General features: G+C 39.5%; 1 protein-coding gene across 2 annotated transcripts in view; it reads left to right on the top strand.

The window, feature by feature from the left end:
* LOC109927220 (mitogen-activated protein kinase 12) overlaps positions 1-25,376 on the top strand; it is a 64,226-nt gene that overhangs the window by 6,543 nt on the left and 32,307 nt on the right. For both annotated transcript variants that reach the window (XM_048610477.1, XM_020527177.2), the window contains exon 3: positions 4,704-4,762. In XM_048610477.1, the coding sequence (XP_048466434.1) occupies positions 4,704-4,762 (59 nt within the window). The remainder of the gene's footprint in view (positions 1-4,703; positions 4,763-25,376) is intronic.

Genomic DNA, 25,376 nt, shown 5'->3' with positions numbered 1-25,376 from the left:
CCTGATATGACCCTTTGAGGGGGTAGGAGGAGAATCACAGAATTATTATGGTTCAGAAGGAGGCCATTCAGCCCAACGTGCCCACAATTGCACCAGCAGACACCCTTGCTGTACATGCTCTGAATCAGTACAAGTAAGAATGGAATGGTAAGGTTCACCATAATAGACAAACATTGTGAAGGACAAGGATATGTAGTAAATAAAAACAGAAAGAACTGTGGATACTGTAAATCAGAAACATAAACAGATGTTGCTGGAAAAGCTCAGCAGGTCTAGCAGCATCTTTGAAGAGAAATCAAAGTTAACATTTTCGGTCTGAATGAGTTCTGAGGAAGGGTCACCAGACCTGAAATGTTAACTCTGATTTTTTTCTTCACAGATGATGCCAGACCTGCTGAGCTTTTCTAGCAACTTCTGTTTTTTTTCCTGATTTATAGCATCCACAGTTCTTTCGGTTTTTATTTAGGATATTCAGTATGCTGCACTGAGAGTTGCAGATGACCCCTAAGTCCTTACCCAACCTATCTCCACCCAGTCATTTCCTGTTCTCTCATTAGGCCTAGGCCTAAGCCTGATCCTATCTGTCCTCATGTCCTTTCTGAGCTCATCTTCTCCACAAGATCTTCCTCCCTTGATCCCAAAGTCACCCAGATTCTGAAATTAAGTTGGAAAATATTAGTGATATTTTGAAATCCCTTTACTATGAGGTATTAATGAAATGTTAATTCACTTATTTTAAACAAATTTAATCCACTGCTAATATAGCAAAGGCAAGAATTTTAGCGAAATGCATTTAAGATTTGCGCAACAATACCTTGAGATAAAGTTCCAGGGTCCAATGCTATTATGTTATGTTGCATCTGATTGAATTTTCACCAATTTTCAGTCTCCATAGTATAACAGCCCAGAGATTCTGATATCCAGAGAGCAGTGCTGACTGGAGTTGTACATCAGAACTATGTAGAATCCCGATGCAGCTGACTCCAAGCGAATTGCCAGGGAAATTGAACTTTCTGATGGACAATTCCCTTGCATTGGACCATTCAAAAGAGTCCATTGTAGTTGGAACGGTCCCTTAAGCTAATGGTTAGCCAGGAAAAAATTAGAGGATTAAAAACCTAGTTTAAGCCCGAGATAACAAATAAATTAACTACTGACTCACCACTAAGCCTCCTGTTGGAGGATGGGAGTGAGGGTGAGGGAGCGGTATTCACTAGCAGAGAGGAGCTATAAGGTAGGTGTTCACACTGAAGAAAGAAGTTGAGAGAATAAGTTGACCTACACACACAGACCATCTAAAACCTTTAAAAATGGACATTTTACCACCTTTAAAAAGTGGATGTAGTTTGATTTTTTTCCCCCAATTATCATGAACCAAGAGTATTGTTAAGGTATCAGGAATTCTCCACATTTCTGAGGAACTGGGAATGGAATTGCCAGCGAGAAATCCAGATGTCAGTCCTAATGCAATAATGTAATCCAACAGTGACTGTCATTCATCATAGAATCCTTACAGTGTGGAAGTAGCCATTCAGCCCATTGAATCCACACCGCCCCTCTGAAGAGCATCCCACCCAGTCACACCCCATCCCTGCATTTTCCATAAAAACCAAAAGAACTGTGGATGCTGTGAATCAGGAACAAAAACAGAAGTTGCTGGAATATCTCAGCAGGTCTGGCAACATCTGTGAAGAAAAAGTCAGGGTTGACGTTCTGTGGGAGGGTCACCAGACCCGAAACATTAACTCTGATTTTTTCTTCAGAGATGCTGCCAGACCTGCTGAGCTTTTCCAGCAACTTCTGTTTTTGTTCCTGCATTTCCCATGGCTAATCCACTTAGCCTGCACATCCCTGGACATTATGGATAATTTAGCAAAGCCAATCTACCTAAACTGCACATCTTTTGGACTGTGGGAGGAAACCAGAGCACCTGGACGAAACCCACAGAGACACGGGGAGAATGTGCAAATTCCACACAGTCGCCCAGGGTTCAATTGAACCCAGGTCTCTGGCACTGTGAGGCAGCAGTACTAATCAAAGAGCACACTGATTCAGGTGAATGCTGAATTTTTCCCTAAATAGTCACCCCATTCTCTGCTTTTTCCCTTTACCATGTCCACATTTGGTTGTTCTAGTTCATGGTGTTTCGATTTAAGTTTTCCATTTGGTCCTGTGGAAACATGCAAAAAGTATAGAATTAAAATAAGTTATGTTGTAAAATTATTTTTTCTCTATAGGCTTGATGGGGAATTGCTCAGCTGGTATTAACTATTGTGTCACCAGGCAGCTGTATTGGATTTCAGTGTCTGCATGTTCAAGATAGCACAGGATACCCAAGTGGGAGTTATTGGAATTGGGAACATGTAATTGCCTATGCTGCAAAGTTGAACTGGACTGGTCCACTTTCCCTTTCCTCCACATTGACCATGAGGAATTTCCGGGTAAAAGAAATTCCATTATGGGATGGGACAGGTAAGAAATGCTGGCCAGAAAGCAACACCCACATCCAATGACTAAATAAAAAAAGTTGACAATTCAGTGTAAATCTTTTCATTTCAAAAAAAAACTATTAATTTGACATGTTTGGAAGACCCTTGCTGATTTCCTGGCCTATCGGATGTGGACCAATGAGGCAGTTGGGGGTGTTCCCAGCTTCATGTCTTGTTTAGATGTGCCGTACTCCCTGCACAAGGTGATCTAAAGTCATGGCACTGTGGCTGGTTTCAAAATCCTGTTAGTTCTGTGCTCTGTGGGGTCACAAGAGACAATTAGGCAGGACCTTTATCCAAAATCATTTCAACAGCCTCCAGTACACTGGATATCCCCAGTGAGTTCACCCTGCCAGTCTCGCTGAACTACAATAAGGTGAAAATTTTGGTGAGCTGACTAGGAATACCTTCAGGTCATGTAAGTAGCTCAGTACAAGAAGCCCTGATGCCCTCTATCCAGTACCAGGTTGACAGGGGTTTGAATCTGCATTCGTTAACCAATGGAATTCAATGACATTATTGAGAGAAGTTAATTTGACATTGTTACTGAACCAAGCATTGTGACAGAGCTAAAGTAAAGTTGTAAGGTTATAATCAGATCATTTAGCAACATCCTGAGGGTTACCATTGACCAAAAATTCAAGTAGACTCACCACATAAACACAGTAGCTGCAAGGACAGGTCAGAAGCTAGGAAAACTGGAACCAGTAACTCACTTCCTGACTCACCACAGCCTGTCCACCATCTGTAAGGCACAAGTCAGGAGTGTGATGGAATACTCCCCACTTGCCTGGATGGATGAAGCTCCAACAACACTCAAGAAACTTGACACCATCCAGGACAAAGCAGCCCGCTTGATTGGCAACACATCCATAAACATCCACTCCCTCACCACCAATGCTCACTAGCAGCAACGTGTACTATCTACAAGATGCACTGCAGAAACTCACCAAATATCCTCAGACAGCACCTCCCAAACCCACGATCACTTCCATCTAGAACATCAAGGGCAGCAAATATGTGGGAACACCACCACTTGCAAGATCCCCTCCAAGCCACTTACAATGTTGACCTGGAAATATATTGCCATTCCTTCGCTGTCGCTGGGTCAAAATCCTGAAATTCCTTCCTAACAGCAATGTGGATTGACTTCCAGCACATGGACTACAGCAGTTCAAGAAGGCAGCTCACCACCACCTTCTCAAGGGCATCCAGGGACACGCAATAAATGCTGGCCAGCCAGCGATGTCCACACCCCATGAGTGAATTTTTTTTTTTTTAAAAACACAAAATATTTGCAGATCTGAAATAAGAACGGAAAGTAATGGATAAACTCAGTGCGGGGGTGTGGGGGGCAGGAACAGACACATCTGTGGAGACAGAAACGTACAATAATTCAAGTCCAATATATTCCTCTTCAGAAGAAGAGTCTTACAGGACTAGATACGTTAACTCAGTTTCTCTTTTCATAGATGCTGCCAGACATACTGAGTTTCTTCAGCATTTTGTTTTAATTTAACTCAACAGCCTAACTAGATTCATTAACACATCTAAGCCAGTCACCTCATGGTATTGTTGGTACAATAAGAAATGTGTATATATATCTATATGTACAATAATTTTAGTGTTTGTCTTCCTTAAATCTTTGAATCTTTAATATTTGTGTAAAAAATAATTCTTGAAAAGCTATTGTGTGTATAAAATTAACTTGTGCAACAGTGCAGATGGACGATAGTGAATTGGCAGCCCAACTTATCTCTGATAAAATAGATAAGGTCTGAAAATTCATTTTTGCTCATTTAGTCAACTGAGGAAGGCAAATGTATAACTCTTTGTCGAGAAAGCATGCAGCCTGTTATTTTGCAGAGGGTGAGAAGAGCCCAGTAAGGGTCCTGTATCATTTTCAACGAGATTCTTCAACAAGGGAGTAATATATTTCGAGCACAGATTAAACTTCTGATTTCACTCTAGTATGTGTCACTATTGTACATTTGGCAAACATTTTTTGTTTGGTTTACAAGCACTTTTTCATTAAGGCAGAGCCCTTTGAAGTGCACTAAAAATAAAAGTATTTCAGGAATAAATACATTTTTTTGATAACTGAAGAAACCTATCCCATGATTTGTCTTTTGTTTACCATTCTTTTCAGATGTATTGGATGATGATCTGAATAAATCATAAATTGACTATAAACATATTCTGTTTTCTCTCTAGGTAATTGGTCTGTTGGATGTTTTCACACCAGATCTGTCTTTGGAGAAGTTTAATGATTTGTAAGTTCTTATCAAGAATTTGTTTTGAGCAAAAATATTAACATTCATGTCCCAAAGTAACCTGAGTTGAGTTTCCACATTTTATATTTGTAAGAAAGTTACAAGGACAAACACAACTTTCTAGCCCTGGTCAATATGAACAAGGGAATGTATACTGCCATGGAAAGCTATTTTCCTGTCAACTGAATTGAAGCAATTTAAAGATAAAAAAGACAAAGAAATGTTTTGAATTGTTCTGATGGCTTAATGTCTAATTGCATCATGCAACTTTACAGAACATGAAGGTTCCTTTTTTGTGAACCTTGATATGAATAACAGTTAGATCATTACAAGTGACCATCATATGCTAAGCTGAGAAAAGGAAAGTTGACCAGGGTTCCAGCTTTTGATTTCTACACAGGTATTCCAGTTGAAAGAAAAACATGCAATGAGTAGTAGCCTTTCACCTAACTAGAGCTGCAATTATTCAGTTTCAACCTTTGAAGGCTTCCTAGCCTGTTATTTTCATTGATTATGCACTTCTTGCTGTATTTGCTCCAGGTTGATACTGATGAGTTCCACACAGCTCAAGAAACTCATGTTAGCTGTTAAAGCCAGAAACCTGTGTTTAGTCTGATATTAAATTTAGGATTTTAATATGTTACTTAACTAGTGTCCCCACAAGAGTTTCTCACTCATCTGCAAGCCTGCCTGTTTTAAATTTGTAAGTGGCTGGAATCATATTGTGTTCCTGACCTGACATTTTTCTGGGTTTTTCAGCCGTGTTAAATTGTAACGATTTTCCATTGTTTTGACTGCTTATTTGCAATTGTATTTGGCCTTGTAACTCTTTTTGTTTCATACTTATCAATAATGCTAATTCCCCTTGAGCCTTGGGTTTGTTAAATTTATCAAGAAATGGATAATGTAATATAATGTGTGTTCTTCACCATATGTATAGGAATGACCGTGTAGTGTATCAAATTCTCTCTTCTCAAAGTTTGCATTCCAGTTAAGTTTTGCATATACCCTGATCACATTTACTTAAATTGCCTAGTTACCAATTACCATCCTTTCTCCATCCTATGATATCAATTTCATAAAATTAAGTAAAAGACACATTCTGAAAATAATTCACAATTCAGAGTTGCAAGAACGCAAAAATAAAATATTTGAGGTTTAAAAAGTTCAAAATCTTTGAGCTTGTAAAATCCAATCATGTTTTAAATTTTAAGAGGTCTGGGAGCAAGTCAAAAATCATCTGAGCTGCTTGTAATGTCTGTGTTGGAAGAGCAGGTTATTCATTAATTGCAAATGGCAAATGATGTAAGTGTTAAAACATTGGAGATTTGTTTATAATAAATTATTTTTAGTCGCCGTGAAAACTCCATTGTAATCTACAATAAATTTCTTTGTGATAAGTCACTCATCATGTTAGCAATATTATTTGAAAATCTTAAAATTATATCAGGAATATTATATTAATTGTAACAGTCAATGACATTTTGAATTATTTTCCACACAAACAAATGCATGAGGCAGTAGTGTACTATTAAAAGGAAACCTGCTGATGGTCAGATTAGATTTGAGAACCTGTGAAAAGAATTGGATAACTTAAGGGAGGTGGGCAAAAAAATGGCAAATATAGTTTGAAAGAGGTAAACTGAAGTATTAGATATAGGGCAATAAAGAACAAGGGATGGAGTTGCATCTATAAGATTTTTAGCGAAGTGGAGGGGAAAGAGATTTACGGATAGAAAGACATGTTTCTTTAAAAGGCGGGAAAAAGACATAAATAGCACTAAACAGTACTGTTGGTTTCATACATGGGGCACTGTATCTAGGAGCAAGGAATGGTGATGAACTAGTGTAATGCTACAGTTGGAATTAAGGGCAGGAAATTGGGGGTTGGGATCTGACTGCTTGCCACCCAGAAGGAAAGTCGGTCTGTCGGACCAGAAAGTAGCAGTGGGCTGAAGTGCTGGGGAGTTGGACTTCTGCCCCTCACTAGGAAGGAAATGCTAAGCCACTATAGTTGACTGACAGTTCCAATAGTCCTGGCAGCACCACAGCTCAGTAGTGGGCACCACCAGCACTGCAGTTAGTCCCATTATGGAGGTCTGATGGATTAGGGAGTGAAGTAATTCAGGGATATTGGGTGGAGATTGCTTACCCCTGTGAGGGAAGGGTTGGATGGGTATGGTGGTTTTCAAGAGTAGACAGAAAGGAAGGCAGGGAGGGGGTGCAGATACTACCTTCTCAGGCGATGCCCCCCATTGGACAAAGAACATTCTACAAGGATAGAACTCCCGCTCCTTTCCTACCACTTTAAAACTTTTAAGATAAGCAGGCAGCCCACTCCTGTCCACCAGTCCATGCAATCATTTGACAGTGAGAGAAGAGAAATATTGGAATCAATTAAGCATTTAAGAAGCTTTAAGAATTGACCATTAATTATTTAATTATATATTGTGGGCAGGCATGCGATTCCGTATTGCCCACCCTTAATGGTATGGGGTGAGCTCAATATCAGACCCTGGGAAGCATCAAGGATCAGAGAGACTTTGGTGTATGTGTCCCTAAAAGTAACGGGACAGGTGGATAAAATGGCTAAGAAGGCATAGGAAATGCTTGCCTTTATTAGCCTGGAACTCTATAAAATGTTGGTTAGGCCACAACTTAAGAGTTGTGTGCAGTTCTGGAATCTACATTAGAGGAGAGATGTGATAACTCTGGAAAGGGTGCAGAGGCGATTTACCAGAATGTTGCATGGCCTGGAGAGCTTCAGTTATGAAGAAAGATTGGACAGACTGGGAGTTTTTACCTTCGAGCAGAGGAGACTGAGGAAGGACATGATTAAGATGTATAAAGTAATGAGGACATAGATAAGGTAGACAGCAAGGAACTTTTAATTTTGGTGGAGGAATCACTGATCTGAGTTAATAAGATGGCTTATTGCATGATAGCAATAAGTACAATGGCACCCTAGCCAGGCATAATTACGAGAACTTCTGGGAGCTGTACATAATACAACTGTTCCCTAGGAAGGCTACTATACATTTCACTGTCTCCAGCTACAGATGTATGTAACATATTCAGCTTGAATGGAGCTACTGCAACTTCAATATTAACTCTTTTGGAATCATTACATACTACAACAAATATGTCTCTAGTTGTATATTTTGTCTGCATCAATGGGAGAGTTCTCACTGATTTAATCAGCCTAGTCCTTAAAGGGTAGTCCTTGTCTCTAATGCCATACCTACTGACTCTGCCTGGAGGTGTGTGGAGGTGTGAGGATCTGTGGAAGGTGTGACTGGCACAGAATAAAAACAGCATGACAGCTGATTGGATACCTTCCACCAACAGGCAGGGGAATCCTCCTGTGGTCACATGGCAGCTGAATATTGATAGAGTAGTATCCCTTCTGATTGACCAGTCCTGCTGGTTGATCTCCGGGTAACTTGACTGCCGTATGTGTGTGTACTCAATAACTCCTTCGACCCAGCAATCCAGCCAGTGCTGCAATTATGAGAGCTCTCTGGTTCTGACTAGCCTCATCATTAGTAAAGTGGATGCAAGTGATAGTTCTGGCAAATTTGACAGCAGTGAGTTGGAAAATGTACTGTGAGCAGCAGATTGTGAAATCGTGTAGATGCAAATCCCAAGGAGAAGCTTCAAGTAAAGATTTTTGGGGCTCTGCCTTTATGGCCCTAGGCACTGTGTACCCATTTGGTCCACTGGGAGCGAGATCCTGTTCCAGGAGGCTGAAGATGTCAGCAATAACCTTGCCATGTAAGTCTGATAGTCCTGACGTCCTGTTGCTCAGTCAAGTCAAGGGAGCTGATCTTCTGCTGTAGATCCTGTGCTGGCAGGATTGACTCCTTCAGTTTGATGCTCTGTTCAGTGGAGAGGCATTTGGCTCAGAAGAAGGCAAGTGCTGTTATTGGTGTTGCTTCTGCTCCTATGATGCTGCTTGGCCTGCTGTGTTCATCCAGCTCTGCACCTTGTTGTCTTGGTTTAATACATTATCAGTGCTGAGGGTTGTGTTGTTATGTTAACAGACATTGTTGTTTTTTGTTCAAGACCAATTACATTAACAGGAACGATAAAATTCCTCACTTTTGCTGATTAACCTAAACCAACAGGAATTCCACTCCACATTGCTTAAGACATTTGTAACAAAACAGACATTTGGAATATCCAAGTCTACCTTCAATGAAAAACCAACGCTGGTGAGGGCTAGCCAAGGTCATAAGTTCCACCTCATTAAAAAAGTTTACAAAATAGGTGGTGAAAACTAGTCCCTGATTCAGCCAGTGATTCCCTTCAGTCATTCTAGTATGATCCAGTGCTGCTTCCAGTATAAATCCCTTTGTGTAGACTAACATTACAAAAGGCTACCAGAGTAAAAATAGAAATTACTCTCTATATAATCTGCCATAGAAAACAATTGCTTTTTACATGAATATCTCATTGTGTCTTAATTGAGTTACAAAAATTATATTCCTGAAAATGTTTCAATTTCCCACGACCAAGTGTACAGTTATCTCCAGTCTTTATATACAATGTCTCATGTCCCAACATGTTACATCTAACACGACCCAGCAATAAATTTAAATGACGACATAGAGTGCATATCAGATTTTTAAATCAATAATCACACATTCAGATATATTAAGCTAAGGATGTACATCACATCTTGCATGACCCAATTAAAAAATATTTTGTTCTTGTCAATAAAGGCTTTAAGTGTTCTTGTAAAATATAAACTAGACTACTTCCACCATAAACTCCAAGCCTAAACATAACATGGTTTCTCTGTGACACAGGTTTTCTTCCTGATTTTGCTTCATATCTTCTCTGGGGTTTCTATTTTTCACGTTCCTTCTTTGCTATAATTCTGCAAGGCATGCCCAGGACCAGTTCCACTCCCACACTATCCCCTTTTGGTTTGAGATCCTGATTCCTTGCTATGAGAGAAGAGAAATGATTATCAAAGTAATCGAAGAAACAGGAGTGGGGGAAAGGGAAAGAAAACAGTTTCTGAAAAAAAAAGAGAAAACAGAAGTGAGTTAAAGCTTTGCAAAAAGCAGATGTAAGCCTAGAAGAGTAAAACTGAAAGAAATTCACAAATGTTCATGATCTGTCACAGCATATGCAGCAAGCAGTTACATATGGATTTGTCATCCTAATTCTTTACACAGAGCATGTCATTTTTAAAGTCACTTGAATCATTAATTGGAAAAGGTGTTTAACAGGTGTTCAAGCCCACAGTCAAAATTACCTCTATAGGGAAAGGTAGCAAGTGCTATTCAAATGAGATAACAACAAATTAACAAAATAGACTGCAAAAATGAGGAGAAATGTCTTCACCCAAAGATTTAATTTGATTTGTTATTGTCATATGTACTGAGATACAGTGAAATTTATTGTTTTGCCTGCTATTCAGGCAAATCATACTTTACATAAACACAGCAGGCTAATAAGACAGAATGCAGAATATCGTGTTACAGCTGTAGAGATGGTGCAGAGAAAGATCAACTCTAATACATGAGAAGTCCATTCAAAAGTCTGATAATAGCGAGGAAGAAGCTGTTCTTGAATTTGTTGGTACGTGTTTTCAAACTTTTGTATGTTCTGCCCAATGGAAGAGGGCGAAAGAGAGTATAACTGGGGTGGGAGGGGTCTTTGATTATGTTGGCCGCTTTTCTGAAGCAGTGGGAAGTATAGACAAAGCCAGTGGATGGAAGGCTGGTTTGCATGATAGAGTAAGCTGCATTCACAACTATCTGTAATTTCTTGTGGTCTTGGCCAGAGCAATTGCCATACTAAACATCCGAATACGATGCTTTCAGTGGTGCATCTATAAAAATTAGTAAGATTCATTGTGGACATGCAAAATATCCTTAGTCTTCTGAGGAATTAGAGGCATTGATGTACTTTCTTGATCATAGCATTGACATGGATGAACCAGGACAGATTTTTGCTGATATTTATTCCTAGGAAAATGAAGCCCTCAACCATCTCCACCTCAGCACCATTGATACTGACAGGGGCATGACCTCCTCTCAGCTTCCTGAAGTCAATGACCAACTGGTTTGTTTTGCTGACACTGGGGTAGAGATTGCTGTCTTTACACCATGCCACTAAACTCTCTATCTCTTTCCTGTACTCTCTGTTCATTGTTTAAGATCCGACCCATCACGGTGGTGTCATCGGCAAGTTTGTAGATGGAGCTAGAGCAGAATTTGGCCACACGTCCGTGAATGTATAAGGAGTATAGTAAGGGGCTGAGTAAGCAGCCTTGCAGAGCGCCGGTGTTGAAGATTATCATGGACAAGGTGTTGTTGCTGTCCTTACTGACTGCGGTCTGTGGGTGAGGTGTGGTAAGCCTATGTAATCTTCTGCCACAGAAAGCTGTTGAGGCCAAAACATTAAATGTTTTTCAAAGTAGAGATAGTTCATAGGCCTAAAGGGTATGGGTCATAAGCAGGAACAGGATACTGATTTGGTAGTGTTGTGGGTAAATCACCAGAAGCTACCTTTAATTCCATGTTACTGAGAAATCTTACAGATAATCAAGTAATGAATTAATTACTCAAAACTTTATTGTATGTAACAACCAAAATAAGACCCCTCAAGCAAGTTAAGTCTCACAATTCAACCTAACTATTGCCCATTAAAGGTGGAATTTAGCTATGATTCTAACCAAACATGTCTGTCTCTGATGTCTAGGTTTAATCCTTGTACAGTGTTGTTCCTCTAAGTTGTGCTGCTGGAGAGTTCTAGTGTTGGATTCTCATACAATTTTTTCATCCTTCAGGTCTAAGAAATGACATTATTGCTGATTTTTTAGATTCCTTCGCCCACAATATTGCAAAGCTGCAGCTTACCTTTTTATCAGAAGTAGCTTCCTTGTTCCTTGTTACATTTGGCAGGGACTGCCTGTTTGAAGACACCCCTTAACTGTGATTAACTCCTTAAGTTCTTTTGCAGAGCAATCAGTTGTTCTTGTGCCTTAAAGCAGCCAGTTGTCAAGCAGATGTTAAAACAGTGTTTGTTTTTGTTTATGTAGTCTTTACTCCTTCTTTTCCTAAGCATGGGTAATTGCTTTCAATTCCTGCATAAGTTTTTACTTGTCCTTTTAGTAGTTTATTTCAGATGGAGTTTTGATTGAAAGAAGCAACAAATGAAAAGTTGTTAAAGTTCTGAAGTTTACAGTATCACAGTTGATCAGCCAGGATGATATGAATGGCAGAGCAAGCTTAAGAGCCAAATGCCCTGCCCCTGTTTCAATTTTCTACACTACATGCAAATTCCCATGTGAGCAAATGTTTGAATAGAGTGTTCTATAGATGCATCCCTCAGAGAATATTCCTCACTTTTCTCCTTAAAGACACTTTATAAAGCCTCATTCTTTGACCATGCTTTTGGTCATCTGACCTAACATCTTTCTATGCGGCTTGGTGTCATACTTCGTTTTATAATGATTCTGTGAAGAGCCTTGAGGATTTTCATGATGTGAATGGCACTATATAAATATTAGTTGTTGTTGAACTGGATTGGGCATATTCTGCTTCTGTAATTTAGCAAGTTGTCAACCCATGCAATAAATTATTGATTATAAAAAAAAGTATTCGTGCTAATTTAGGTTCAGTATTGCAAACAGTTTTATCCTGATATACTGATCCTTTTCCAGAATATTTTGATTGTCTTTTAGGTTAGTTCCTCAGATATGACAATAAACTACACTAGCAATCAATCTTTTTGTCTGTCTGGTCCTGAAATAAATCTGGCTTAATTTTTCAGCAGCTTCCTAAATAATTCTATTCTGTGGCACCGGAATACAAATGTGAGCATCTGGGGAATGACCTGAATATTGGCAAGAGGTTCACATGGAAGTATTATAAAACTGTCCTCAATACAGGGCCCTGACAAGGTGGAAAAATAGCAGAGAAAGCAAAGAAACTCGGAAAGTACCAAGGAATTGGCATCTAGCTTGACCTTCTTTAAAGGAAAAACTGAAGATAAGAGCAGGAGAAGTAAATGAATTCCACAGATCCTGGGGTAAAATCAGTTGAATTAAGAGTCAATGCAGTGAGTCCTGACTGTTACGCAATGATAGTAGCATGTTGGGAAGGAAGAATCTGATACCCAGAAACAACAATCGATGAGCAAAGAACAGTTAAGAATAATATTAACAGATATTAACAGTGCTTTAAATTTTGATTACAAGACAATAGTATGGACATTAAGCCTGATTACAATGTTCAAAGTTCAACTCAGTCAAACTTTAATTTTTGCTTGGTTAAGGAACATTGCAAGTTGACGTGCACATGCCAATTTCAGCCCACAGCTTACAAAGACTATGCAATAAGATTATTTTGTAGCTGTATCGAAGTGGCAGCTAGGCTTTCTAGAACTTCCTGTTTTAATATGCAAATAGATGACCCTAGACAGCATTGACCTACATGTTACTGAAATTTCCATCTCAGCTACTTGAGCCGTTGATTATAAAACATTTTATACATTCAATACATTTCAAGCAGGTTGGGTGTTCATATTACTGTGCCACAAAACATATTGCCAAGGCCTTGGTGTTCAATAAAGTCTTTGATGAATCTAAATTAGTTTTTCTCTTCAAAGTAGAATGTCTCCTCCTGATCAATCAGTGCACATTCTGTACTGCAACAGCTGAAATGCCATCGCCAGTGAAAATAGTTCAGAAACCATGGAAACTAGACTAAATCAATTCGAAATTTGTCAAACAGTTAAGTACTTCCATGGCAACCAAGCTATTTTTCACTTAACTGTCAACAGAGAGCAGTTCTTAAAGTTCATTCAGTTTGCGAGGCAGTAAAATCTCCATTGTGTCCTATTTAGAGTGCAATTGTAAATGAACATATTAAGAACGTGTTTGCAACTTTACTATAATAGTGAGCAGCTGACGTCTTTCTATTTTATTTCCCTCACCTAGAATGTGGTTCTCAGCATTTTACAGCATTTGTTTTTTTGATGTTGCACAACTATAAATTTGCAAATGTTTTAATTCTAGAATGACTGAAGAAGAATGATATGAGACTCGAAAAATTAATTCTGTTCCTTTATCCACAGACCTGCTGAATTTCTCCAGCATTTTCTGTGTTTGTTTCAGATTTCTAGCATCTACAGTATTTTGGTTTTTATAAGCTTGCATTTGCTTCAGAAATAACATAAAAAGTACAAAACAAAATGACTTCAAAACTTTGGCCACCATTTCCAGGAAAACACTTGACGAGAGTTCTCTGCTAAAATGTGACTCCTGAAGTGGCTCAGGGAGTAAAGATATCAACTGGAACTGGTCCATACAATCAGGAAGATCACAGTTTGATCCCTAACTTATGCCAAGTTAGCTCCTGTTTGGGTTGCTGTGGAAAAATTACAGTTGACGACAACGACTCCAGTCTAAGGTGGAGGAAATAACTGATTTCAGATCTAACTATTTTCCAGTGAACTCTGCTGGAAAGTGATTATATTTGAACAGCGTTAACACACAAATCCATGGGTGAGATTCTCCGAAGCTGCCTACTGTGTCCAATTTAAGGGAGTGATTTGTGTGTGGAAAGAATTTCCAGAAAAAGTGGTGGATGTGGGTACAGTTACAACATTTAAAAGACATTTGAATAAGTACACAAATGGGAAAGGTTTGGATAGATATGGGCAAAGTGCAGGCAGGCGTAGAGTCATAGGGTTTGTTTCCATGCTGTATGGCTCTTTGGTCCAGCCAGTCCATGCCGAGCATGGTGCTGCACTGGACTGGTCTCATTTTCCTGCGTTTGGCCAAGTGCGGGCAGGTGGGACTGGTTTGGTTTGGGATTGTGGTCGGTGTGGACTGGTTGTACCAAGGGGTCTGTTTCCATGCTGTATGATTTAAAATATCACACGTGCCTTTAAATTTTTTATTTTTCATATGAATTCCACACTTTAGAAACTCTTTTTTTTAATGGATGAACTTGCCACATCAGCTGTCAAAGCTCTTAGAACAGTCGGGGAGAAAGGAACTTTATCGCAGTGAGTCATCCCCGAAACTGACAGGCAGAACAGGTTTGGCTGGACTCTTTTGAAGTTTCAAAGAATGGGAGGTAAGGTCATTGAATTATATTAGACCCTTAGGAAAGAGAAGTTTAACAAAGAGGATGTTGGGTGGAATGAGAAAGGCGGGGAAGAGCGGGCACTGTTTTGGAAGAAGGAATTTCCCATTGACGACAAAGACAAGGAGAAGTTTCTTCTCCTGGAGGGTGGGGGAGTTTGTGAAATTCTCCCACAGTAAAAAACAGTGGGGGGTGGGGGAGTTCATGCAAATCAGTGAATATATTTAATTGAGAAATTTTTTTTGATTGAGAAGGGAGTGGAGGGTTGGGGTGAGGAGTGGGGGAGGTGGGATGGAGAGACAGGAAAGTGGGGTCGAGGCCACAATTGTCTTGAATGGGGTAATGGACCAAATGGCTTCCTGATCTTTCCTGCTTAAACGGATTTGCCTCCACCTTCTGATGCATAGGTAAGGTAGATAGCCATTGGCTTTTTCCAAGGGTAGCGGAGTCTAAAACTAAAAGGCATGGGTTTAAGCTGATAGGAGAGAGATACAAAAGGGTCTAGGGGGGTAATTGTTTCACACGCAGGATGGTAAATGTCTAGAATATCATCATGTCTGTAGCCCATACCCTATCGCATATCACACTAGCCAATCGGATACAAATTGGCTTGACAGCAGGAGACAGAGGGTGGTGGTGGAGAGTTGTTTTTTGGACTGTCGCCTGTGACCAAGCGGTGTTCCACAGGGATCGGTGCAGTGTCCACTTTTGTTTATCATTTATATAAACGATTTGGATGAGAATATAGAAGGCATGGTTAGTAATTTTGCGGATGACAGCAAGATTGATGGTATAGTGGACAGTGAGGAGGGTTGTCTAGGATTGTGGGGAGGTCTTGATCTGTTGGGTCAGTGGGCTGAGGAGTGACAGATGGTGTATGGTTTAGATGAATGTGTTTTGGTGGGGCGAACAGGGACAGGACTGGTACGATTGGCAGGGGTGCCCTGGATAGTGTTGTGAAGTGGGGAAAACTCGGGGTTCAGGTATATAATTCTTTGAAATTTGTGGTGCAGGTGGACAGGGTGTTTGAGGGGGCATTTGGCACACATGTCTTTGTTGCTCAGGCCTTTGGATGTAGGAGTTGGTTGTGTCATGTTGAGGTTGTGCAGGGCGTTGGTGAGGCTTCTTCTGTAGTGCTGTATGCAATTCTGATCGTTGTGCTGTGGGAGGGGTATTGTTGGATTGGGGAGGGTTCAGGGGAGATTTGCCGGTGTGTTGCTGGGAGTGAAGGGTTTTAGTGGTAGGGATGGACTGGGACTTTTGGTTTTTAATTGGAGCAAGAGAGGGTGAGGGGTGACCTTGTGAATGTTTGTGGAATCATGGGAGGACGTGGATGGGCTGAGTGGTGGGCGTATTTTCCCTGGGGTGGAGGAGTTCAAAACTTGGGTGCATATTTTAAAGGTGAGAGGAGAAAGATTTTAAAGAAGTGATGAGGGGCAACTTTTTTTACACAGTCATCCTTGTGTGGAATGAACTTCCAGAGGAAGTGTGGATGCAGGTACAAAACCTTCCCACTTAGCTGCAATACATCTCAACTATACTCTTGAGATTATTCATTTATTTAACTCTTAATGAAGCAATTAATGCATTTCCTTGCTTCTACCCTAAAGGTAATGACTAATGGAACCATCTGGTGCTGTTTTCTTCCAAAGTTATTAATATTGCAATATGGTACTGCAGCATATTGGGCTACAAGTCAAAACAAGTCACAATGACATTGCTCAATCAGTGATGAATACCGCAGTAAGACAAGCTCTCGTTATCCAGACTGCTTGTCTAACATGTAGTACTGGATGATCAGAAATATGCTCCAATTAAATATGAGAGGACCAAAACCATTATCTTCAGTTTCCAAGCTATTAAGTCATCCTCTGTCATAGTAACTATCTTTGACTAAATTGAACTGTTCATAACTCGGTGTCATAATTGGTCCATGTTGAGCTTCTGAATGTACATCTGCTCCTATACTAAGACTGCCTATTGCCACCACCATAACATGGCCTGACTTCATCCTTCCCTCAGTTCATCTGCTGTCAAAACCTCATCCATACCCTTGCTACCTCTAGACTTGACTATTTCAATGCCGTCCTGGCTAGCCTCTCAAATTCTATCCTCCATAAACTTGAATTTTCCAAATGTCTGTTACTCATGTTCTATCTCAAACCAAGTCCTCTTTACCAGTCAGCACTGTATTGGCAGACCCACATTGGCTTACACAGTTAAGCAATGCGTCAGTTTTGATACCTCTCATCTTTATTTCCAAATCCCTTCATCACCTTACTCTTGCCTGTCTCTATCATTTCTACCAGCTCTACAACTCTCCAAGATATCTCTGTTTCTTTAATTCTGGCCTCTTAAGCATTACTGTTTTCAATTGCTCAACCTTTGTTTGCCATGCCCGCAACTTCCAAGCTCCTAAGCTCAGGAATTTCCTTGATACATCTGCCCTTCTGCTCGCCTTTTTTTTCCTCCTTTATGATGCTTCATTAAAGCTAATTCTTTGACCAAGATTTTGCTAATTTATCTTAATATCTCCTAAGCTATCTTAGTTATAAATGTTGCTTGTTAATGCTCCTTGAGGTGTTATATTACATTAAAAGAGTGATATAAGTACAAATTATCTTACCTCAATTCGTATATTGGAAAGGGCTCAGAAATAAATGTCCAGGATAATTTCTGGCTTTTGATTACTAAGTTGTAAAAAAGGCTGCAGCTACGTAAATTTTCTGATTGGGGAAAAGCTACGTATAGGTATTTACTTTTAATTAGCCAAGACACATAATATAAGAGCAAGGAGATTATGTTGAAACAGTGTAAAATTTTGGAGTACTGCATGCAGTTCTGGTTACAACATTATAGGAGGAATTATTCATTCACAAGATGTGGGTGCCATTGGCTAGACCAGCTTTTATTGCCCATTCCCTAATTGCCCAGAGAATAGTTAAGAGTCAACCACATTGCCGTGGGTCTGTGTAGGCCAGATCAAGTAAGGACAGCAGTTTCCTTCCCTAAAGGACATAAGTGAACAGTTAATAAAAATATATTTGACATGGAAGTAAATAAACAATTTATTTAAACAATGAGCGAAAGATTAAGAGAGGACAAATAAGACATCTATAAGTAGATTCATAGACATGTCCAGCACAGAAGGAGGCTAGATGTTGTATTGTGTTCACACTGGTCAGTAAAGATCTCACTACACTAATCCTATTTTCAGCCTTTTGCCCGTAGACCTGAGCGTTATGGCAATGCAAGTGAATATCTAAATACTGCTCAAATATTCCAAGAGTTTCTGCCTTGACCACCCTGTCAGGCAGTGAGCTCCATACTCTCACTGCCTTCTGGGTGAAAATATTTCTTTTCAACTGCCTTCTTAGTTTCCTTCTTCTTATTTTAAAGCTCTGGCCCCTTGTTTTTGACCCTTCTACTAATGGAAAAAGTGCCTTCCTAATCTCTCCTATCTAGGCTCCCTATAATCTTATACAACTGTAACAGGCCCCCTCTCAACCTTTGCTGTTCCTAAGAAAACAAACCCAGCCTATCCAGTCTATTGTTGCAGCTCAGACCCTCTAACCCAAGCAACATTCTGGTAAATCTGCATCCTATCTAGTGCAATTGCAATTGGGGAGGCAAGAGCCTAGTGGCATTATCGCTACGCTCTCAATCCAGAGATCCAGGTATTGCTGTGGGATCTGGGTTTGAATCCAGGTATGGAATTTGAATTTATAAAAAATCTGGAATTAAGAGTCTAATGATGACCACAGAACTGTTGCCATCTGTCGGCAAAAATCCCTTTCTGATTCATTAATGTTCTTCAAGGAAGGAAACTGCTGTCCTTACCTGATCTGGCCTACACATAGAACATAGAACATAGAACATTACAGCGCAGTACAGGCCCTTCGGCCCTCGATGTTGCGCCGACTTGTGAAACCAATCTGAAGCCCATCTAACCTACACTATTCCATTATCATCCATATGTTTATCCAATGACCATTTAAATGCCCTTAAAGTTGGCGAGTCTACTACTGTTGCAGGCAGGGCATTCCACGCCCTTACTACTCTCTGAGTAAAGAACCTACCTCTGACATCTGTCCTATATCTATCACCCCTCAATTTAAAGCTATGTCCCCTCGTGCTAGCTATCACCATCCAAGGAAAAAGGCTCTCGCTGGCCATCCTATCTAATCCTCTGATCATCTTGTATGTTTCTATTAAGTCACCTCTTAACCTTCTTCTCTCTAAGGAAAACAGCCTCAAGTCCCTCTGCCTTTCCTCATAAGACCTTCCCTCCATACCAGGCAACATCCTGGTAAATCTCCTCTGCGCCCTTTCAAATGCTTCCACATCCTTCCTATAATGCGGCGACCAGAACTGTACGCAATACTCCAAGTGCAGCCGCACCAGAGTTTTGTACAGCTGCAACATGACCTCATGGCTCCAAAACTCAATCCCTCTACCAATAAAACCTAACACACCATACGCCTTCTTAACAACCCTATCAACCTGGGTGGCAACTTTCAGGGATCTATGCACATGGACGCCGAGATCTCTCTGCTCATCCAGACTCTCGACCTACAGTAATGCGGTTGTCTATTAACTGTCCTCCGAGCAATTAGGGGTGGACACCAAGTGCTGGCTTAGCCAGTGACAAGCAACATCCTGTGAATAAATTCTTTTAAAATCCTCCTATAATGTGGTGACCAGAAACGCATGCAGAACTCTTATCATTTTATACAGTTCCAACATAACCTTCTTGCTTTTGTATTCTGCAGTTCTGAGGAAGGGTCACCGGACCTGAAACATAACTCTGATTTTTCTTCACAGATGCTGCCAGACCTGCTGAGCTTTTCCAGCAACTTCTGTTTTTGTTTATGATTTACAGCATCCACAGTTCTTTCATTTTTGTTAAATATGACATATACCTTCTCACCACCTTAACCACTTGCCCTGCAACCTTCAGAGGTCTGTGGAAATATTCACCAGGGTCCATCTCTCTCTTACAAAGTTACAGATAATAAAGATAAATTTCTCTTCCCACAGTAGGGCAGTGATTATATGGAACAAATTCCAAGACACAAAAGTAGTTGGTCATGATAATGTATTAATTCAGGATCTAAATATTGCATTCATCATAGCTGCCAAGTAAATATTAATTATCTAAGCAGTGTTCTCTTTTCAAAAAGATCTAAACCCTTCGTCAATAATAGCAGTCCATCAGTAGATTGTTTGTTTGAATAACTGTTTTGTGACCGAGAATTAATCTTCACAAATCTGGTTCCATTTTACTACCGGACCTCAGTTAAAATATTGTACTTTTTTATTCGTTTCTGGGATGAGGGCGTAGTTAGATGGACCAGCATTTATTGCCCATCCCTAATTGCTCTTGAGAAGGTGGTAGCGTGTTTCCTTCTGGAAGTGCTGGAGTCCATGTACTGTCACAGTTGGTACTCCCACAGTGCTTTTTGGAAAGAAGCTCCTGGGAAATATTCAATTTCCTGGTTAGGTACCAGAATTCAAGCTGTATTATAACAGCTTGGCTATGGGTGTGGCTTATTCTGGAGCCTTCAGTACTATTGCTGGAATGTTGCCAGGGTTGAAAGCCTTTGTGCTACCCAGGACCTTCAGTCATTCTCGATATCATGTGGAATGGATTGCATTGGCTGAAGACTGGTACCTATGAAACTAGGCACCACGAGGAGGCTGAGATGGATCACCCACATGGCAGTTCTAAAGATGGTTGCAAATGCTTCAGCTATTTCTTTCCTTATAATGGTTTTAGCTGGTGCACCAAATATGAGGCTATTTCACTGAAACATAATGTTTTGAAAGTACATGAAGTGGACATTTTCATTGTTGTTATTCAATCTTATAATAATCAATTTAAATCAAGACTACATTCAAATCCTGAGAATTTTCAGATCTAAGGTGACATTGACAAACCAACATAGCACCTTTGGCCAAATGTATAACTCATTAACACAAATGATCAATTCGTCTTGTGTACACAGGACTTGTTGTGAAAGAATATTGCAGAAACCACTGTGTCTCACTTCTGCCTACAGCATATGTGTGGAACTGCTCATTAACTTGGCCGCCTATAGCATTTAAGTACAGTATTGGAGGTTGAAACATTAAAGAAGGTTTCATCTGCCTTTTTAAGATGAATGTAAAGATGCTGTGGCAATCGGGTATGCAAAAGAGGAAAGAGGAGAATGAATAGCAAATAGATTGATATGAGAATAAATAATAAATGATCAAAGTACAATTCAAAAATTTTTAAAGTCTATCAAAAAGTGTCCAAAGTAAATAAGTCTCATTAGGAAATAAAGTTTGCTCTACTAGAGGTGTTTTCTTCATTCAAAACAGTTTTAAACTACCATTGCTAAATTTGTACTTTTATATCTTATTGGATTTGTCTTTGCTTGGATGCAGCTTTAGGAATGTTTGCTTCAGTTCAAATATATGTATTTGCCACTAACATCCTATTTTTGCAATTTGAGTTTGTATTTTGTTCAAAAATGCAAAGTGAATTTAAAATATGAATAAACACCACTGAAATTCTATGTAATGCTTAGTTGCTTTGAAGCAGTGATTTTGTTCAAAGGGTGTTATTTAAACCTGATTTTCACTTGTTTTTGATTCATCTGCTCCTTGGGAATTGTATCAAATTTTTTGCAACTCTTCCAAGTAAGTCGACATGCATAAATTTTAGAGTAAAAATGCAACTGCTATTTCTACTACTAAAATATGATGGAGTTGAGTAAGTCAATTTCTCTGTTTCCTTAACCCAAGAGGGCTGTGTTTTTTTTTTCAGAGTGATGTAGCAGAGAATGAGGAAAAACTGTGGGTCATGAGGTCTACTGTCACCTTGCTTTCCAAGGCGACACTTACCTTCCTTACCCCTGAGAGAATTATTTAGATAGAAAAACCAGTAAAACTAATACATATAAAACTATAACAATAGATGATGCATACTGATCCTATTCATCTCATATACTTCAAAATGGAGTATGTCCTTTACGTTCATTTCCAAATGTTACTGTTGTTTTATGATTTTCCCTCAGGGCAACCATTCTTTGCCTATCTGTTGTATGAAAATGGGACCTGCAACCTTCTCAAACACTTATATACAAAGGGAAGTAGGAGTAAATGACCTAAGCATTCCCGCAAAAGGGATATAGATAAAAGATAGACACAGTTTTAAATGTTAAAGACATCAAGTGGTATGGAGAAAATGTGGGAATATGGCATTTAGATAGAGGATCTGATATGACATATTGAATGGTGGATTGGGACTCAATGGGCTGAATAGTCTTCTCTGGTTCCGTGTTTGTGTGTCTGTGTTTCAGTGGAGCCTTCTAGAGGCCACTTTTCCCTCCAATCTTGGCCTAGTACTAAATGGCTGAAGGCTTCACTCTCAGTGGAGACATTCATTGAAAACTTTGTTTCAGGGCTCATCTACACCTTTAACGTCTTCTGATGCTTCCTCTGCTGCTGCGGTGATGCCTGCACCAGTTTGGTGGGATTTTGTCTCCTTGCCTCAGTTGTCTCCATCAGTGAAATATCTGCCAAATGTAACATGAATAACCAAGTTAATTAGGTAGGGGTTAAGGCAAATTTTGAGGGAGAAGCTGAAATCCTGTCCCCACCAGAAATCCACCCCATAGAGAAGAATCAAATTTTGTTTCAGTCTTGTCAATCCGCAAAATTAGGAACAATATCTTGTTTTATTTTTCCACTTGTGCCCATTCTCCTTCTCATTTGAAGGCATTGATTCTATGACCGGGCTAGATCACCTTCAGGAAAAGGTGTTTCCGCTTTCCGAAATTACATGGGTATGGATAGCAGGTCAGACTATTCTGGGGCCTAATGATTTGCTGTGGTCAAATGACTCACTGGCACTCACTGTCTGGCGTCCAATAAAGATCAGCTACTTGGACAAAGTACGGTGATGTGTCTTTGATATCACACCCCTGCACTGGCTCAGTGCCCTCAAAGCAAAAGGAAGAAAATTGGTTGAGAGAGAAGAATGAGAGAAGCCTCATCTTTAATGGATCGATATTGAATTAGCTTGTCAGAGTTAATAAAAGTCACTTTTTTTGCTTTCTTTTCATTGACAATATTTTTAGCCAACCACTTACATTGAAACCATAAATTACTGTGTTAGTACACAGAACATGTAGTCAAATAAAACAAATAGCTTGATAAAGACATTGAATTGAGTGTCTCATTTGAAACTTGGGCCTGAATTAGCTGAGTGTATGCAAGACTTGTTCTCACCAATCACTAAAGATATACCCTTGGAAAGCGGAATATATCATTGGTGATTATCATGACCGGTAATCAGAAATACTTTGTATACACGTGGTGAGGAGTTAACATTTTTGACAAGTGACGAGTGGAGGGCTGTGTGTTGTAGAAGAGTATGAAAGATCCAGAAAACCAGGGTCCTCTGCATGCTTTGGAGTTTTAACTTCACTGTGTGTGTGTGTGTGAGATATCAATGACAGGCTCCCCACCAGATACCAACCAATGGACAAGGTTGAGGGTTGGAGCTGTCCAGTCAGCAAATATTGGCTCCTGCAGCTAAAGGCTTTTTGAATCCAGTTGTTACATGCATACATATAAATATATGAACATAAGAAGTAGGAGCTGGATTAAGCCATTCAACCTCCGAACCAGCTCTGCCTTTGATAGGTTCATGGCCGAACTGATAGTAGCCTCAACACCACTCTCCTGCCAACCCCTGATACCATTTGACACCACTGTCCCCTCCCCTGTTAGTCAAGAATCCATCTGCATCTGCCTTGAAGACCTGTCTGGACTGCACTCTAGGAAGTAAGTTCCAAACTACTCATGGTCTTCTGACAGAAAATGTCTCTCAGCCCCACTTAATTGCTGAATTTTCCACGGTTAAATTTCAAATGTTGAACAAGAATGATGTATGCCGTCTCATCCTAATGCTTAAAGTGTCAACTTACATCCTTGGAATGGGCTGGATCACTTGCTGCTGTCATTATAGCTCTGTTAAAACCAGAATTTGTTTAATAAGAGACAGGTTGAGATCAGGATTCAGATGTTTAGCACTTTAACACCCCACCCAAGTCACATCTGTCTGTCTTGTGGTATTACAGTTCTCCTCAACAGTTTTCTAAAGCCTTTATAGTTATTAGAAAATGCAAAATTATATTATTGTATAGTAAAATCCTGTGAAGGCCAGGACAAAAAAAAATGCTGATACATTTATGTGTGTGGCACAAAATTAAATAGAGTAATGATGTTAGTTGTTAAGTGAGCAAGAGAATTAGAGGAAAGATTTTAAAATGATACGTTTATATTAGTGCATATTGGTGAAAATTGTAAGTAAGTTGAATTCTCAAAGGAGACTTTGAAATGAACATAAGTGATGTAAATAATCCTTTTAAATTAAAGTGGGACAAATTAAGCAAGGTTTCACTTTGCTTCACAATCATTTGGCTGACTTCTGCTTGAAGTAAACTTTGGGGGTTGGTTAAGGACAGGGTCAGGCTCCACAGTGATGACCCAAAGATAAATAGCTGCTTTCCAAATTCTCGGAAGAATAGCAAGCAGAACAAGACACTAGAAGATGACCCTTATCCCACAAAGCGTTCATTACAGTCCAGAAAATTGGCAAGTGGAGAAAAACCAACATTGGCAATGTCAGATTATGAGCTATAATGTTATTAGCTAAGGGCAGATCACAGATATTGCACTTAGTTTTTCAGCAATCTAACTGGTGTCACAGAGATGACACCTTTGCAAACATTTTTATAACACATTCTTTCAGGTTCATAAATTGTGAACATTTAGGCCCCCGTGGTGAAATGAATTCTTTCTCCGTTTAGTCTTGTTTAAAAGAAATAGGGCTATGAGCATAGATGGGAAAGAATAAATTTTGCAACCTTAACTCTTCAATAGGTGAGGTTCCTGCAGGGATGTGTCATAACAACTAATTAAAAGATCTCGTTAAGTACCACATCATCTAATAATAATCACTTGACTATTCTATATTTTTCATTGCATAGTTTTATTCAATTCAAAAATGTAATTAACTGTGAAGAATATACTTATTATGACTGTACATGTCTTTCCCATATTCCAAGTCTTATCATGTGAGTAGATAATTAAATTATTTCAAAAAGAAATTACAACAGTGAAAAAAAAATACATTTCTCCCATTCATGACTTTTGTTTTGTATACCATACCCGTTTTGGGATGACTTATAGAGGTTGGAATTCTGTCCTATGAAAAAAGAATGAGCGTAGTCACAGATCCTATGCTATTTAGTTAATGCAAAATGCATGGCAGAAAACAGAAGCAATAAAATTGTTCATTGCATTGAATGTGTAGTAATATACTGTATTATCTCCATAATGTTTTGTTTGTGCTTTCAGTGCTTATTTAAGTAATTTTTCAACACACAGTCCTAATACAATATGAAATAAAAGCAGAAAATCCTGGAGAACCTCAGCAGGTCTGC

Source organism: Rhincodon typus, chromosome 22, assembly GCF_021869965.1.
Source record: "Rhincodon typus isolate 14 chromosome 22, sRhiTyp1.1, whole genome shotgun sequence".
Taxonomy (NCBI): domain Eukaryota; kingdom Metazoa; phylum Chordata; class Chondrichthyes; order Orectolobiformes; family Rhincodontidae; genus Rhincodon; species Rhincodon typus.
Note: the sequence above shows the minus strand (reverse complement) of the source record. Positions and strands in the feature narration are given on the sequence as shown.